This window comes from Homarus americanus, unplaced genomic scaffold (assembly GCF_018991925.1).
Source record: "Homarus americanus isolate GMGI-L3 unplaced genomic scaffold, GMGI_Hamer_2.0 scaffold367, whole genome shotgun sequence".
NCBI lineage: Eukaryota > Metazoa > Arthropoda > Malacostraca > Decapoda > Nephropidae > Homarus > Homarus americanus.
In genome coordinates, this window is record NW_024743709.1 from 18,045,508 (window position 1) to 18,065,215 (window position 19,708).

Genomic DNA, 19,708 nt, shown 5'->3' on the forward strand with positions numbered 1-19,708 from the left:
AAAGTAGAATCTATTCACTTTTCTGGAAAGTAGATAACCAACTTTCCTGAAGTAGATATTTCGTTTTTATGATACAAATTTCCTGTTTCTATGATAATCTACTGCAAAATTAGGAATATTCCACAAAATTCGAAAATCTACTTCCGAGAAAAGTCGATAATCTACTTTCCGAAAAGTAGAAAACCTATCTACTTTTCGAAAGTAGATAAATCAACTTTCCCGAAAGTAGATATTTTTTATGATACAAATTTCGTTTTCTATGATAATCTACTTCGCAAAATTAGGTAATATTTCAAAATTCGAAAATCTACTTCGAAAAGTCGATAATCTACTTTCCCGAAAAGTAGAAGAATCTATTTACTTTTCGAAAGTAGATAACCAACTTTCCCGGAAAGTAGATATTTCTGCTTTTTTATGATACAAATTTCCCGTTTTATGATAATCTACTGCAAAATTAGGTAATATTTCCCAAAATTGAAAATTCATTTCTCGAAAGTAGATAACCAACTTTCCCGGAAAGTAGATATTTCCATTTTTGCGGTACAAATTTCCTGTTTTGCGATAATCTACTTCGCAAAATTAGGTAATATTTCAAAATTCGAAAATCTACTTCCCCGAAAGTTGATAACTACTTTCCCGAAAAGAGAAAATTCATCTACTTTCGTGAAAGTAGATAACCAACTTTCCGGAAGTAGATATTTCATTTTTATGATACAAATTTCGTTTTCTATGACAATCTACTGCAAAATTTGTAATATTTCCCAAAATTCGAAAAATCTACTACCCCGAAAAGTCGATAGATTTTCTACTTTTCGAAAGTAGATAACCAACTTTCCCGGAAAGTAGATATTTCCCAGTTTTTATGATACAAATTTCCTGCTTCTACGATAATCTACTTCGCAAAATTACGTAATATTTCAAAATTCGAAAAATCCTGAAAGTCGACAATCTACTTTCCCGGAAAGTAGAATTCATCTACTTTCAGAAAAGATAACTCAACTTCCGGAAAGTAGATATTTCCTGTTTTATGATACAAATTTCTGTTTTCTATGATAATCTACTTCGCAAAATTAGGTAATATTTCCAAATTCGAAAATCTACTTACCGAAAAGTCGATAATCTATCGAAAAAGAAAATCTATCTACTTTCAGAAAGTAGATAACCAACTTTCCGGAAAAGTGATATTTCTGTTTTTATGATACAAATTTCCGTTTTACGATAATCTACTTCGCAAAATTAGGCAATATTTCCAAAATTCGAAAAATCTACTCCCCGAAAAGTTGATCTACTACGAAAAGTAGAATTATTCATTTTTCGAAAGTAGATAAACCAACTTCCCGGAAAGTAGATATTTCCCATTTTCTGTGATACAAATTTCTCGTTTTCTATGATAATCTACTTCAGAAAATTAGGTAATATTTCCCCAAAATTCGATAATTTACTTCCCCAGAAAGTCGATAATCTACTTTCCCGAAAAGTAGAAAATCTATCTACTTTTCAGGAAAGTAGATAACCAACTTTCCCGTAAAGTAGATATTTCCCATACAAATTTCCCGTTTTCTATGATAATCTACTTCGCAAAATTAGGTAATATTTCCCCCAAAACTCGAAAATCTACTTCCCCGAAAAGTCGATAATCTACTTTCCCGAAAAGTAGAAAATCTATCTACTTTTCGTGAAAGTAGATAACCAACTTTCCCGGGAAGTAGATATTTCCCATTTTTTATGATACAAATTTCTCGTTTTCTATGACAATCTACTTCGCAAAATTTGGTAATATTTCCCCCAAAATTCGAAAATCTACTACCCCGAAAAGTCGATAGATTTTCTACTTTTCGGGAAAGTAGATAACCAACTTTCCCGGAAAGTAGATATTTCCCAGTTTTTATGATACAAATTTCCCGTTTTCTATGATAATCTACTTCGCAAAATTACGTAATATTTCCCCCAAAATTCGAAAATCTACTTCCCCGAAAAGTCGACAATCTACTTTCCCGAAAAGTAGAAAATCTATCTACTTTTCAGAAAAGTAGATAACCAACTTTCCCGGAAAGTAGATATTTCCCATTTTTTATGATACAAATTTCCCGTTTTCTATGATAATCTACTTCGCAAAATTAGGTAATATTTCCCCCAAAATTCGAAAATCTACTTACCCGAAAAGTCGATAATCTACTTTCCCGAAAAGTAGAAAATCTATCTACTTTTCGGGAAAGTAGATAACCAACTTTCCCGGAAAGTAGATATTTCCCATTTTTTATGATACAAATTTCCCGTTTTCTATGATAATCTACTTCGCAAAATTAGGTAATATTTCCCCCAAAATTCGAAAATCTACTTCCCGAAAAGTCGATAACCAACTTTCCCGAAAAGTAGATATTTCCCATTTTTTATGATACAAATTTCCCGTTTTCTATGATAATCTACTTCGCAAAATTAGGTAATATTTCCCCCAAAATTCGAAAATCTACTTCCCCGAAAAGTCGATAATCTACTTTCCCGAAAAGTAGAAAATCTATCTACTTTTCGGGAAAGTAGATAACCAACTTTCCCGGAAAGTAGATATTTCCCATTTTTTATGATACAAATTTCCCGTTTTCTATGATAATCTACTTCGCAAAATTAGGTAATATTTCCCAAAATTCGAAAATCTACTTCCCCGAAAAGTCGATAATCTACTTTCCCGAAAAGTAGAAAATCTATCTACTTTTCGGGAAAGTAGATAACCAACTTTCCCGGAAAGTAGATATTTCCCATTTTTTATGATACAAATTTCCCGTTTTCTATGATAATCTACTTCGCAAAATTAGGTAATATTTCCCCCAAAATTCGAAAATCTACTTCCCAGAAAAGTCGATAATCTACTTTCCCGAAAAGTAGAAAATCTATCTACTTTTCGGGAAAGTAGATAACCAACTTTCCCGGAAAGTAGATATTTCCCATTTTCTGTGATACAAATTTCCCGTTTTCTATAATAATCTACTTCGGAAAATTAGGTAATATTTCCCCAAAAGCCGATAATCTACTTCCCCAAAAAGTCGATAATCTACTTTTTCGAAAAGTAGATAATCTACTTTTCGGGAAAGTAGATAACCAACTTTCCCGGAAAGTAGATATTTCCCATTTTCTATGATAAAAATTTCCCGTTTTCTATGATAAGTAGATAACCAACTTTCCCAGAAAGTAGATATTTCCCATTTTCTGTGATACAAATTTCCCGTTTTCTATGATAATCTACTTCGGAAAATAAGGAAAAATTTCTCGAAAAGTCGATAATCTACTTCCCCAAAAAGTCGATAATCTACTGTGGGGTTCAGGATATTTGGTTCACATTCAGGATGGGTTGGAGAAAGGAAACTCACAATGTGCTCTCTATATACATGTTGTATTGGATGTACAGTGCAGCTTGGTGCTGGGAAGGCAGCACGGTTACAAGCGTGATGTAGAGAGAGCTGGTTGGTGAGGATGCTCAGAGAAGGACCAGCTTGTGGGTCGCCATGCTCGCCGGCAGGAGCGAGGACCACCAGGCAGGCGGAGGAGGTGTTGCTGGCTGGTTGGTGTAGGTAGAAAAGAGACAGGTCACCACGAAGTCAGGTCTTAAATAGCGGGGGGTAGGCGTGGCTTAGTAGTTGACCCCTGCTCCGTGATGTATGGCGGCGCTGGTTGACCAAGACCACGAGGCATACACTGGGGAATTGGTGGGGTCGGCTACTCAGCGACAAACAGCGTTTGTAGGGGAGAAATCCACTACACTACTTTCCCGAAAAGTAGATAATCTACTTTTCGGGAAACGTTCCCGTTGTTCCTCCTCTCCCCTAACAGTAGGTCCGTTAATTTTAATTTCTTCGACACACTTCTTCAGCGTCCCTAGCTGCTGTAGAACCTGTTCTGATCCTATTTATAATTAGCACTGGCTTGTCACTATCTGCATCTGGTATTTATAAACAGGTGCTGCTAGTAACTATTTGCACCTGTTATTTATAATCATCGTCAGTAATGTATCTGCACTGAGTACTTTCTATCAGCACGTAATATTTATAAGCAGCATCTGCTACTACTGTATCTGCACCTGCTATTTATAATCAACATCTTCCAGATAGTATTTGCACCTGGCTATTAGTATTTGAATTTGAACCTGCTTGTCACAAATTACAAAGTCTAGTACCACAGATAACTATTCTTTATACAGAAACATCGTTCGCGTTTACACGTAGTCACACACACACACACACGTACTGGGGTCGTCTGTTGAATATACAAGCAATGTTTAGGGCGTGCTTATATGCTGGCTGAGTTACTGTTACCACAAAACCTAACACACAACACCTAATTCTGCCTAAGGAGGGCTATATATTTGTATAGGAGGTTCGAATAGTTCCTCTTACAAAAGAAACACTTTGAATAGTTCTGTCAGTCAAGCTCTTAGCTCAGCGTGTGGCAAAGATATGCTCACAAAAAGGCAAAAGCGTCCCCAGCGACCAGCCATTCCTCGTGCCGTTTACCAATTCAGCAAATACAGCCATCTATGTATGTACATACATACTACATACGCCTATTGGTAAGTGCTGAAACAACGGACTATAAAATTGTCTATGTTAAAAACCACCAGAAAACTAAAAAACTAAATAATAATTACCATTCCAAATCTAAACAAATCTACTAATCGATTTTAGCCATATCTATCCAAGCAAACTTTGCCTGACCACATTCAACGTGTAAATCTATTTGAAAATAAGTGAGTTTTTCATTGGTCATTCTGTATTCACACAGTTTTAAAAATAGTTCTTTATCGCAAAGTTACCCTTATATTGTAAAAGTCACACTCGAGCAACTTTGTATAAATTGCAATTAGGAGCAAGTCTAGCCGAGATGGAGCAAACAACAGTCGGAATGTCCTTCACGGACACCCTCCAGAACAATTGGTGGTGGTGGGGCGGGGGGGGGGGTGGGGGTACGTGCTTAGTTTGGTCAAAACTGACTTAAAAGTATTGAAGGCGTTAAACAACTATAATTACTAAGGGATAGCTCTAAGTAGAGAGTTGCTAGCTGTACAATAAGGACCCAACGTGTTCATAAACTAGTTTAATATTTTAATTTTTTTTTAGTTCTAGACTTCTAGTGCTGTACTTATATACATTTCTACCGGTAACTGTATATGGCAACATATGACAGTGTGTTCACAGTCGGCGACGCAGTGAGAAGCAGCCAAAACCTGACCTGCCTGTCAATATGTTAAACATTCGCATTCTTCAATGTGCCGCCGATTACGAAGCCACTGCCAAGATATTTTTAAACTATAAATTGACATACTTTCCATATACAGTAATATCTCCACATTTCAGGGGTAGGCAGTCGGTACCAGTGAGGTAGGCGAGACACAAGAAGTAAAAAAAAAATAAATAAAAAAAAAGTTCTTAGCAGCTACTTGGATAGAGTAATATATTTATCTATGCTATTTAGTTAATTTTTACTAAAGAGTCAGGAATCGGGACATCTGTGTTCAAAGAAATCTGTATTGCTGGCATGGAAGCCGATGAAAGACTACGTTCCACGAGAATATCTTATTTCCCTTGGAAAAACATTCTCACAAATGACTGCTGCGCCTCGGGTTCTCCGAATGCGGCTAAAATGTTATTATATTCCTCACATACATGTTTTACCATTGTGAAAAGAATAGTGACTTCTCTCCTGAAGTCCTCTCCATAGGACAGGACATGAAAGCCACACTGATGCCAAACACTATTCTGTACTCACGTCGTCCGCGAAGATCAAACTGAAAGGAAAGAGAAAATAAAATTATTAGTTTGAATCAAGACCAGTGAAACTACTGTCAACTGTGACTTGTTCTTATGTCAGGCAGCCGAGACGCCATTGTGTGAAATGATGGGGTCCAACGGGAGCCCCTGACTACAGTATTATGGTTACCTGTGACACACACACACAATCATGTTGGTAATCACTCCACATAATCTTTGAATAAAAATAAAAGTTAGCAGCAGCTTCATGTTTTAGCCTGACAGTCTCTTAAATTTGAAAGCTGAAGTTCAAGGCTTTACCTTCATCTATGCATTTGTAAGTGCTATAATCTGTAGGGTTGGAGAAAAAATAAATAAAATTACCAATTACTTGACAACGAACGTATAGGTCACTCATTTATTGTCCAACCTTACACACCAATGCAATTTGTCGGCAAATTTGCCAAGATAATGTAATCTTACTAGCGTGCTTGTAAAAAAAAAAAAAAAACATTCGCATTAAGCATATACTGTATATCATTGGACACCTTTTAAAGATACTTCAAAAACACAGTAGCAATAGTACGGAAATTATATCTTGTAATAATCAATTGTTGATGGAGGAGTTTAATTGCTAGCCTTATGACAACCTTAGTTGTTGAAGCGCAGTAATAATATTATAACATGAAAAACACACAAACAAAGAAATGAACCTGTGTTGTTCATTTACAAGAAACTTCAAAGATGGGAAATAGGGAAGTTGCACCAGTGTGCCAAGAACAACAACAGGTGGGGCCGCAGCGGAGAGCAGCCAGAGTGGGTACTGTACGAGGCAGTGGGGGTTCTGCGGCCGAGTCATTCTAAAGCTGCTGCAGGCACTAGGTCAAGGCTAGACAGATGAAACTCGCCTTACCGACGTGCTGGAGCTGTCCTGGTGGCATTAAAAGACGCTTTAATGTGCTGGTGACGCTCACTACAAGGTCACTAGGCACAGGGTTCCCCTGGTGAGGACATGGCCCAGTGCTCAAGGTAACAAGTATATACAACGTAAGTACCCTGTAGTGCATTACAGTCTTAACAAAGAATTAGTGCGTTGTACATAGCCTTTACAGACAAATTACCAGTTGAATCTAACTTATCGTAAATTTATAATTATGATACTGTAATAGTACTAAGGAAGATTCTTAAGCTAGTGATTCTTTGTTCATGTTGATCTTTGGGCTAAGATATTGTTAATTTTGATTAATTGTGGATTTTGTCCAATGTCGTATAGAGGAACAGACATAAGGAATTGCTGTAGAAATTGTGAGGGAGACTAGAAACAACGAGTGTCGAACATTTCCACCCGCCACTCTCCAGGCCGCCCGCCACCCAACCCAAGGTTAGCATGTACACTACAGTCAGTGGGCGATGCTACACACCCACGACCCTTATACCAATCTCCCACACCCTAACCTCTTTTCTCTCTACCCTCTCCCACAGCAGCAGGCTTCATCTCTAACCTAAGCAATACTAAATGCTTCCTATAACCCTTCCGATTTTATGATACATATTGCGCTTTTATGCTTGCATTTATTTCGTTACTTCCTTAAGAAGGTAAGCCTATTAGTGTTTAAATACAGCCTGAGCCAAAAACAGATTTTAGTTAGCAACATCAAAGAGTGGGCCTCGTACCAGAATTACTTATAAATTATTGTGTATAAGCAGGTGGTGACTTCCTGTCGTATGGAATGTTCATTCAAGGTACCCAGAGAGATTGGAGCACCAGCAACTACCTAGCTTATACTACAGACGGGCGAGGGGCAACCTAATCGAAGTGTATAAACATCTCAGAGCACACTACTCGGTCAAATGTACAGTCGGGGTCAAAGGACTTGAACACTTGACAGTATTTGGCATGTAAGTACCCGAAGATCTTAAGTATTAGGGAAAGTTTTATCCCATTTTGTGGTTCAGGCATAATATATGATGACAAGTAGTATTATTAGTATATCCCAATCATATATGTATAACTCAGAAGTAGATGTCAGATATTGCTAAGTGTTCAAGACTTTTGACCCCGACTGTACATACCTGGAGCTGGCAGACGTCCGCCCCACAAGGGGTCACAGCTCAAGGTTGAAGAAGTCACAAGTCCAGAAAACTGTGAGGGCAAATTTTTTCGGAGTGAGAATTGTGAACTCTTGGAACAATCTGCCGGGGAGCATTGTGACGGCTTCGAGTGTGAGCTCATTCAAGGCCAGACTACCAACACTGGAGCAGGTTCCGATATATTCAGGAACCAGTGCATGCACAGTATCTGCCAACAGTGCGTAACAGAGGCGTGGCCGACCGCCCAAGCGGCTAACGAGCCGATCAGTGGCGAAGAGGATAAAAGTAAGTAAAAAGAAATAGTGCTGAAGGGCATTAACCGCAAGGGAGAATCCAAGGTGGGGGGAGGGGGCTGTCCGGACCCCCTTTTCATCAGAAAATTGCAATACTTTTTCTTTAATGCAGTATTGTACTCAGGCGTTTTTGTATAGTAGAAAGCCATTACTATTGACCTCAGAATATCTCCTAATATTAAGTGCACATGGCTTCAATATATTTATATATATATATATATATATATATATATATATATATATATATATATATATATATATATATATATATATATCCTGCCCTATATACCCCATCGCTGCACTGCCCTACCCACTACCTCTCACTACCTCCTTAAATTTGTCTCCACTATCCCCTAGTTTAAGGAATACTTTATCCAATAAATATTACCTGTTTTTTTTTTATCAACACAAGCATCTGTTGCGCGTACTGAAGTGCTCTATTGTTTTGAGGTGGCGATATGCACTGGTCAGTCATCTTGTCGATGAGACGGGACAAAAAAAAAAAGTAAAATTCAGGTGACCGTAGACTGGTGGATCGCTGTGTTTGCACCCTGGCCGTCACCATGCAATGTGCATGTGCAACCAATGAATAAATATTCATCCTGAATGGCTTAATTTCTAGGTGTAATTATATTATGTAAATGCGTGAAAAGGACATATTGCTCACCTTTCGCGATAGATGTGTACTTTTCTTCCTCAGATATTCATGCTGACCATAAATATGCATATTTTTATTAAATTACACGAGTATCTGTTGACAACCGTTGACGCCATGGCGCGAACGTACAGATGGTAAGTTTATGGAGAGGTTGATGGCGGGGTCTAGCCAAGGTCTGAGAGGTCGGTGAAAATGAACACTGTAAACTCCCCGTCACGGCGGCGCCATTTCCACACCCTCATCTCCCCGCTGCGGCGCCACGTTTCCTTTGCCATTTTCTTCGAACATGTAAGCTGTGATAACCTCTGAGTGGAGACAAGGCTCACACTGGGAGTTTTCTGTTGCTATCTGGGTAATCCAGGACGTCGGTCACGAGTTACTATCCTAAGAATGCATTCCAATATGTTTATAGGTCTGGTGCGCGAAGTAATATTGATAAAATATTTAAATAATGCAAATTTTTTAAGATTGTATTTACCCGACTACGTGATGGTGTGTGGCTGATCTATTCCACTGAAGTGAGGCAATGTGTCAGAAATATTCGGATTATGCGTTTATGAGTAAATTTATCCGGCCACGAGATAGTATTTGTTTGAAATACTCTAGAATAGTATACAATTGTGTTTGTGTCTGCCTCCGTGACGGTATTATATACCACTGAAATGTTGAGAGTTTTTGTAAAGATACTAGGATAAGTGAGTTTGAAATGTAAGAGTGTACTTATGTAGGTAAGAGTGAACATGGACGATACGTACAGTTACCAGCAAAAGTCCTCCCACAAACTTGCTACACAGGGCTGTGGGAGTACTTTTGCTGGCAACTGTACATACAGTATGTGTAAACGAGTGCGTTGCCTGTGTGAACACAGTAATGTAGATTAACGCCAATGACGTAAATGCTTATATATTTATCCACAAGCTTATGGGTTCGACAGTAAAACTAAGAAATAAGTAAATAGATGCTTACTGTCACGCTTGGACATATACACATAAAAAGTATCCACTTCCAATAAAACAGCCAACAACCGGTAATACCCACCACTACAAACAAAACGCTCCCAAATACCCACACATATATACCCATCACCAACATATACACACATGCACACCCCACCACCAACAAAATACACACCTGCACACCCACCACTACCCACACGCACCCACCACTACCAACAAAACACCTACCACCCCCACAAAACACACACACACTCTCTCTCTCTCGAACAATCACCTACACCTAACTCAACAACAAGCTCAAAATAACACCATTGAGTGGAGTATAAACATTTGAACATCAACTGATACCACCGAGACAAAGTCGTGTGTAAATACAGTGAGAGCAAGTGAGGAAGGAGTATTTGGAGGCGATGTAGTGAAGCGGTGATCGTGGTGTCTCGTTTGGTGTACAGGGTTGATTTCCATTCTTGAGAGGCGACGTGGCCAGTCTCTCCCTCTCGTGTCGTGGGTCCCTCAGCCCTAAATTTCTGCTTATCTGCGACCCACTATAACCAGTTCTCCCATGTACCCCCACACCCAGCCTACAACCAGTTCTACCATGTACCCCCACACCCAGCCTACAACCAGTTCTACCATGTACCCCCACACCCAGCCTACAACCAGTTCCTACCACAGCCCCCACACCCAGCTTCCACAAACCAGTTCTACCATGTATCCCCACACCCAGCCCACAAACCAACAGCCTCTGTACCATGCACCCCACACCCAGCCTACAACCAGTTCTCTACCATGCATCCCCACACCCAGCCTAAACCAGTTCTACCATGGTAACTCCACACCCAGCCTACAACCAGCTCCACCATGTACCCCCACACCCAGCCTCACAACCAGTTCCCACCTATGTATCCCACACCCAGCCTACAACCAGTCTCTGCATCATGCACCCTCACACCCAGCCCACAAACCAGTTCCCACCATGTATCCCCACACCCAGCCCACAACCACAGTTCCCACCATGTACCCACACCCAGCCTACAAACCAAGTTCTCCATACCCCACACCCAGCCTCCACAACCAGTTCTACCACAAATTCTCACACACCCAGCCCACAAACTAGTTCTACCATGTATCCCCACACCCAGCCTACAACCAGTTCTCTACCATGTTCCCCACACCCAGCCTACAACCAGTTCTACACCCCACACCCAGCCCACAAACCAGTTCTACAACCCCACCCGCCCACAACCAGTCTCTCAACACATGCACCTCACACCCGCCTCCACAAACCAACCCATGCAACCCCACCCATTCACAACCAGTTCACCATGCACCCCACACCCAGCCTACAACCAGGTTCACCCACATGCACCCCACACCACAACCAGTTCCTCCACAAATTCCCCACACCAGCCCCCACACCCAGCCTACAACCAGTTCTACCATGTACTCCACACTCAGCCTACAACCAGTTCTACCATGTACCCCCACACCCAGCCTACAACCAGTTCTCCCATGTACCCCCACACCCAGCCTACAACCAGTTCTACCATGTACTCCACACTCAGCCTACAACCAGTTCTACCATGTACCCCCACACCCAGCCTACAACCAGTTCTCCCATGGACCCAGCCATAATGAGTAAGAGACCCCACCCCACCCATAACTATAGTTCTACCAAACACCGCCCTCCCTCACCTACCCATAACCGTTTGCGCTGTAGTACACCTCCTGCAGGCGATCTAAGAAGATGGTAGACACTACATATATTTCGAAAAAGTGCAATCGTTTTGTTGCTGCCAAATATTTCGTGGTTAAAAACCCTGAGACAACAATGAAGGAAATCCGTGATGTAGTGCGTATCAGTTCAATAAAGCTGAATGACTGAAGTAGGGAAAATGTGTTTACTACATGGCTAAACATGTGTCTTATAAAAAGCATGGTTGTGAGGGAAGCAGACAAACAGGAAGCTTGAGGGAAGGGATAACGGGTAGCGGATGGTGAGTCACGGGAGGCGAGAGATTATGGTGGGAGCGTTGCCACCAGGACATACATGGAGATTTAAACGATACCTTATGAAACCATCCTGGGGAGGCGAAGCAACCTTAAGACTCTCCTAGATAGAAGCCTTACCAGACGCGCCGACCACAGAAGAATGTATGACGAAAGGGGTAAGGTTTCAGACGTGAAAATAGGATTTTACGGTCGAAGAAATGGACGTAAGGGTTTGGGTGTACTACAATTTATGACCCGACAGTAGAGCTTTAAAAGACTTAGGATATCCAGGTGCTTGTATGTTGCCATTTTCCACATCACATGCTTGATCTTAAACGCAGAGCACACAGGGATTTTTGGGTTTACGCAATAAAAGTTGAGTGGTGATGGATTTTAGCGTAAAGACAGTTAAGTGGACTGAAGAAATGGCTGCTGAGATTCACTGTTTCGAAGTGTAAGAGGATGCACCTGGGGCGTACCAACGGTAAGGAGGCGTATCATATGTCCCAACGGGATGAAGAAATTGCACTATTTGAGACTGAATGTGAGAAAGACCTGGGTGTGTATGTTGACAATGAGCTGAAGTTCTCGGGCCATTGCAAAAAGAAGGTAAATCGGGCAAATAAATTATTGGGTCTTATAAGGTCGTTCAGATATCTAGACGGTCCGTCCCTCGTAACGATCTTTAAGAGTGAAGTGCTTCCCCATCTAGAGTACTGTCACCCCGTCTGGTCCCCGAGATATACTAGGGACTGTCAGTTAGTTGAAAATGTTCAAAGGAGGGCCACCAGACTGGTGCCTGCACTTCGGCACCTCAACTACCTTGAGAGATTGGAGCGCCTGAACTTGCCTAGCTTATTCTACAGACGGGCAAGGGCCGACCTAATTGAGGTATATAAGCATCTCAAGGGGCACTACTCAGTCGAGTGTCCCCTTTTTTTACGGGGATTAGCCCACCTGGGCACAGGTCACTGACCCACATCGGGGACTGGGGGCGAAAATGTAATAATTATTCATTGTAAATAAAATTTATGATAAAAGTAAAATAAAATAATGATGATGATGATGATGATGATGATGATGATGATAATAAAGAACTATAAAGAAATACAAAATTAAAAAAAAATAATGTGAAACGCTATATGTATGTTGTGTTGTCCAGTAAGAGAAACAATTGAGACCTGCTATTGTGTGTAAATGAGGCAGAAAGACAGATCAGCAACCTGGGACTTGGTCACAATTTTTGTGATGCCATATGGCAGCAGGGTCTACCATTAGACAACACATTATGCTTCCAATATCTTCCCAGGCGGTAGTACCTCTCTGTTTGGTAGTTGCCTACTACCTACTTGGAGCTGGCGGACGCTCGCCCCACAAAAGATCACAGCTAAAGATTGAAGAAGCCGCAGGTCCAGAAAACTGTGAGGGCAAACTTTTTCGGAGTGAAAGCTGTGAGCTCTTGGAACAATCTAACAAAAAGTGTTGTGACGGCACCGAGTGTGAGCTCTTTCAAGATCAGTCTTGACCAACACTGGAGCAGGTTCAGGTACATTTAGGAGCCGGTGCATGCCCAGTACTTGCCAACAGAGACGTAACCGATCGCCCAAGCGACTAACGAGTCGATCAGTGGTGAAGAGGATAAAAGAAAGAAAAAAAGTACAAAAACAAGGCGCGTTTGACTTGTAATCACGGTTTCTTTACTTAGCGAAACTGGGGCAAGAAGGCACAGCGTTTCTTCCCTAGTTCACGAATTTCAATTTTAATTTATAGAAAGCTTGAAACTTCATTGTTATTATGAATAGCGTATCGTTGTGTGATGAAAGGTTGCAGAAACAGGACGAAGGCAGCTTCAGGACTTACATCCCATAGCATATAGCTCTACATCCAGACGAAGGGAAAATTGGCAAAGGCATATTGCTGAAAGAACTACAATCCTTCTATCTCATCAGATGTTAAGAGTCTGTTGCAATCATTTCGTTTTAGGAAGAGCTACTTTTTATGGGCGGGCCGCAACCAAGGGCGAAGCTTACGAGGCTAAATATATTATAAGCAGCGATTTGGGGTATATGGAAAGTTGCTACAGGAGCTTATAGGGGTGCTGAGTACAATGGTGACATCCAATATTTTGTAGCAAATGCGAAATAATGTAGCCTAACAGGCAGGTAAATTTCCAACAAGTCACAGAAACACACTTGTGAACTGTAGCCTCCTTTAAAAATCACTAAATCTTCACAAAATTGTTCACAGGGTATATGTTCTTACAATGGGACTGCTCACTTAAAATGTGTACAGCCAGCACACTATCAGTGTATAATTCTGCGTCGGTACCGAAGTGACTTTCGATTATTTGTACTTTATTCTTGATCAGAATGTTATAAATAGTCTGAAAGAAAGCACACTGTGAGTAATACAGAATTAGTAAAGACAAAGTTATATGTATTTAAAGTGACAATAAATAATTTAAGTGACTATAAAAAAATAGTGTTGTTGACGAAATCAACAGCTGATAATATAAAAATGATCGTTCCATTCTAAATTACTAAACATTTATCAAATATATACCAATTTTTCATTCATAACAGTTTTGGGCTCCTTGTATACAATTATGGGCCTGCAAAAGCTTCATTCTAGCCCCATAAGTTTCCCTGTACAGGGCCTGTAATTACCATTTATAGCAAGGGTCAGGTAACAGATATCATAAATTCATTTTACCTACGTTTGCTTGACTTGATAACGAAGAAATTTGTAGAACAAAATCTTTGGTCAGCAGGGTGGCAGTGTCACACAAAAAATTACTTAGTATCTGATGATATTATTTACACCTGTGAATGTGAAATGCTCTGGTATTACCAAAGACTCTCTTTGGTATTACTGTACTCAGTACTCACCGCTGTCGCTGACGCAACTGCCAGATACACGATGATAAGCCGCATCTGCAGAGAAGAGAATTGCAAATTAGGAATTATTTCCGTCGTGATGATAGCCATATTATTAAAAAAAAGTTGCAAATGTATTGCGCACTGCAGGGCTTGACGAGGAGGTGTGGCGGTAAAAAGAACTAATAAATATTTGAATTTACAGGGGTGGCAAGTAGCTCCTCGTCGTCAACCTGATCAGGTAATTTTACAAACCAGTTATTGTTTAACAATATTGTTGTTTTTTATGGTCAATATTATGAAATTTATCAGAAACTTGTGCCGTGTCTATCTTCAAGGACATTTCAGCTACTGGGGACATCTCAATCTCATTTTACAAACGCTTTTTGTGAGTGAGTTTTCGTCTGAAAAGCATTAGTTGGAGAGTTTCTGGGCTAGAATTAAAAAAATGGACAAAGCCAATATCCACTGGGAAGGTAACTTTAATGAAATTTTCGCGACTTTCATTAATAAAGTAAGAACATATAAGGTAATTTATTCAACTTCTTAGTTGTTTTGTTTTTACCCGACTCACGTGTTTGCTTGCGCCGGCGTTTATAAACAAATGCTCCTCCAGCTGCGTCCTTGCATACCAACCATACGAGTAAGAATAACCATAATGCATTAACGAAGGGGACAGACTCACCCAAGGTAAATAAACTCAAGTGTTTATACTTTGGGCTTAATAATCCTACCCTCGACGGCCCCACACGAAGTCCTTCACCAGTGATGTGTCGGTAAGTATAATTACCTCGTAGACTTTTCCATCTGTAATGTGGGCTGATATGCGATATTGACTGAGGTAGTGTAATGAAACATTTCTTGGGTTATGATTTATTAAGATAATATTGTTACCCTAATTAATTAGAGTGGATTTTGCATTGCTCTTGTTCTGCCAGGAGCTGTCAAAGTCAGAAGCAGGTGAAGGAGATGGCTGGGATGGTTACCTTTTGCGACCGCCAAGTCCGCCACTACCTCCCCCCTTCATGACGTCATGCCACTGTCTTACTCAGAATAATGACTCAAATCACGAGATTTTTCTTGACTTCTTTTCATCCATTACTCTCATGTTGAAGTTTTTCTATATCTCTTTGGCATCTAATGCCCGTAATTAAGTCGTAATTATTTCGCTGGTTAGTTCACAAGGGGGTTTCTAGTTCGTGGGATGTACTGTACGTACAAATGAATATGGCACCTTCTACATATTGTTATGCAGAGGCATAATTTGGTATAATGTTTGAAAACTAGTGTTTGGATTATTTTCTGAATAGGTCTCTTGATTTACAAATGATATACAAGTAACATGGTTGGGACTGGGCTGTTCTTATAGCAATCAGTTCGTGCTCCTATGGGCTGGATGCGGTTGGGCAGGTGTGTGCCCACATGGCCAGGACAGTAGCTTGGGGCAATGCAGGTGTGCTCCATCCTTCAGGTTAGGTCAGGTCAGGTGAAGCCGTGAGGTCAGGTTAGGTCAGATCCAGGTCAGGTTAGGTCAGATCCAGTCACTCTCAGTGTTACACTGCTGTGTTTTTGTGCTTTTCCTTGGAGTGCACTATAGGAACACTGTTTGGTAGTCAATCGTTCACTGATCACTTGAATGTTTTGCTGAATAAATCCCGGTGTAGTAAGGCTGGTAGGGCGTAGCAGGGGGAGGGGGGCAAACAGACTCGGCCTGGCTGCTCAGACAGGGAACGTCTTGTTTTGCTGGTGGTTGACAAGGGTGTAAGATTTTTGTTTTTTAGTGTATTGCATCATTTTTTTTATTTACTTCTTATTGTATGCTTATATCATTCTAGAATTCTCCAGGCGTGTCTCCAGCCGACCTCCAGCATCTGGACATCGCTAGAATGCTCTAGAACATAAGAAAATAAGGAGTCTGCAATAGGCCGGTTGGCCTGTGCATGGCAGCTCCTGTCGAGAGTTACTACCACTCTCTATCATCCATGAATCTATCCAGCCTCCCTTTGAAACTTTCCAGCGTTCCAGCACTTACTACAAAGTTGCTAAGCTGGTTCCACTCGTCCACCACCCTATTTGTAAACCAGTTCCTTCCTATCTCCCTCCTAAACCTAAACTTATCCAACTTGAATCCGTTGTTCCGAGTCCTATCCTGCTCGGATATTATAAGAACTTTATCTATATCACCTTTATTGATTCCTTTCACCCACTTGAATACTTCTATCAAATCTCCCCGCACTCTTCGTCTTTCTAGGGAATGCAAGTTTAGTTTCTTTAACCTATCCTGATATGGAAGGTTTCTAAGTCCCGGAATCATTTTCGTCATTCTTCGCTGCACCGACTCTAGTGAATTTATATCCATTCTATAATAAGGGCACCAGAACTGAACCGCATAATCGAGGTGCGGCCTGACTAGCGCAAGATATAGTTGCAATAAGACCTCTGCACTCTTATTACTTACACTTCTAGATATAAAACCCAATACTCTGTTTGCCTTATTTCGAACATTAACGCACTGTTTTCTAGGCCGTAGGTCCGGGCTTACAAGTACCCCTAGGTCTCTTTCACAAGTATTTGTTCTTCCAATATTAAGTACGCTGCACTTGCTGATGATGAATTTCATTTGCCATTTTTCAGACCACCCTTGCAGTATATTTAGATCCTCCTGTAATGCATTTGCATCCTGCCCTGAATTAATCTGCCGCCCTATTTTGGTGTCATCCGCAAACTTGCTTATGTCACTGCAAACTAAGGTCTTTACGGGCGTAACAAGGTTAGCAATTACACTATTCCATCAACAATTAAAAAACATGATAAAACTCGAGCGTAATTTTTGAGGACGACGATGAATATACGTTCATAGACTTTTGTTATCCTCAGAGCTCTATTATATTTGGGTACTTAACATATGCCGTTTTTATTCACATTGTATTTTAGTGTAGTTGAATTCTCAACAAAACCAATTAATACTATGGGAATTCATATTTTATCATTTAATCGCACTGTTAAATGTGTGCAGTGTGTGTGTGGGTGGGCGGCTCCCGGACACGGTGCGTGACTGATCATGTCCCCGACCAATCCCTCCCAGCTTACACAGCCATCCCCCCCTACCCCACCAATTGCACCGTTCCTCCCGGTCCCCAGTGCGTCACCTGCCCCTCCCTCCATTCTCCTCTTACCACTCCCTTCTCTTTAATTTATCATCTCTGTACCCGCCTTTAATCTTCGTCTCACATTTTTATTTTATCATCCCTCCCGTGCTTCCCTTGATCACCGTTGTTTCAAGGTCTCGGGCATTATTAATATTCTCATAACACTTCAGAGCATGGCTTTCTTGGACTCGAGCTGAGAGAAGTTCAACGCGTCAAGGAATGAGGCCAAGGAACACAACAAGGGAGGGAGTAATCAAGCTAAAAACAATAGTCTTCTATTCTTGGGAGTAATGACCCCTGACTGGTGCTAAGTGGACGTGTCTAATTAAGAACCTTACAGTGCTTCTGGTACGTCTGTGGGTTTTTTTTAACTAATCCAATCAACAGCCTCGAGGAAAATTCACCTTACTACTCTTTCAGAATGCGCGCACAGATTCTAGCCCAACTAGCAGTAATCGGTAAAGTATAATTACGTTACGCTTGTCGTTGTTATAGTTTTTATAATAATTTCTCACGGAAGATTGGCTTTGTTCTCATCAGCGACTGTCCTTGCGATGTTTTAAATTACTGCGCCATTTTTGTACAGTATCTTACTACAGTGCCTCTGTTACTATTTTTCATAATAACTGCTCTCGCTAGTTAGTTATTTTAACTCTTGAAACTCATCTTTGATATATACTATATATCGTTCTAACTTATTGCGATAAAGACACGCATAATTCTCATTCCACTACAATGAGTCTTATTAGTAATACATTTCAGTCGTTTCTTCGTACATTTCTTCACTCATTTAAGTACGTGTTTTGACTATCATTTGTTTGTGTTTGACATCTCTTGTATACGCCACTATTCTAATGTTGTAGAGGGCGGCTTGGCGCTGACAACAGTGAGGTTGTTGGCGGATGACTACACATGTTTTACCAATTGACTGCTACACAACTGTTATAACTGCGACACAGCTGTTACAACTGCTACACGGTTGTTATAACTACTACACAGGTGTAAGAACTGCTACACAGGTGTTACAAATGATATACAGTTGTTACAACTGCTACACAGCTGTTACAACTGCTACACAGCTGTTACAACTGCTACACAGCTGTTACAACTGCTACACAGCTGATGCATCTGCTACACAGCTGTTACAACTGCTACACATCTGTTACAACTGCTACACATCTGTTACAACTGCTGCATATCTACCACACAACTGCTATATATCTTCTACACAAATCCCATACTGTACATATCTACGACACAACTGTTAACCACATAACTGCTATACATATCTACCAGCCAACTGCTATACATATCTACCACACAACTGCTATACATATCTATCACACAACTGCTACAAATATCTACCAGCCAACTGCTATACATATCTACCACATAACTGTTATAGCTATACATATCTACCAGACAACTGCTATACATATCTATCACACAACTGCTATACATATATACCAGCCAACTGCTATACATATCTACTAGACAACTGCTACACATATCTACCACATAACTGTTATAGCTATACATATCGACTAGACAACTGCTACACATATCTACCACACAACTGTTACATACCTACAAACGACTTTTTCAGTGTGGTAAACACATTTTTATTTACGTATTAGACGAAAGGCTGTCCTGTTCACCCCTTTCCCGTGGCTTCAAGAAATGTGTATACCTGTATGACGGACTTATTCAATATCTATCATTATTCAATATCTATCATACTATTTATCTGTCATGAGTTTGTAAATACTCGATTTCGCTATTTGGTATTGCACAATATAGTTGGTTGGTTGGTGGTGGCGAGTGGTGGTGTCAGGTGAGGCATGGTGTCGCCTTATACAGTATGTGGTCAGGGGAAGGTTAGTGGTGGTGGTAGTCCAAAGGTGAAGGGGGGGAGGGGGGGGGAGAGGAGGCGGCTAGGGTAGTGGGCTACAGAGAGT

General features: G+C 40.6%; 1 protein-coding gene across 1 annotated transcript in view; it reads right to left on the minus strand.

The window, feature by feature from the left end:
- Nucleotides 1–19,708, minus strand: part of LOC121877300 (follistatin-related protein 1-like) — a 51,275-nt gene that overhangs the window by 31,032 nt on the left and 535 nt on the right. Inside the window, exons 2-3 of the mRNA XM_042382977.1 lie at nt 14,614–14,658; nt 5,755–5,773 (exon numbers count right to left, since the gene is read on the minus strand). Of these exons, the coding sequence (XP_042238911.1) occupies nt 5,755–5,773; nt 14,614–14,658 (64 nt within the window). The remainder of the gene's footprint in view (nt 1–5,754; nt 5,774–14,613; nt 14,659–19,708) is intronic.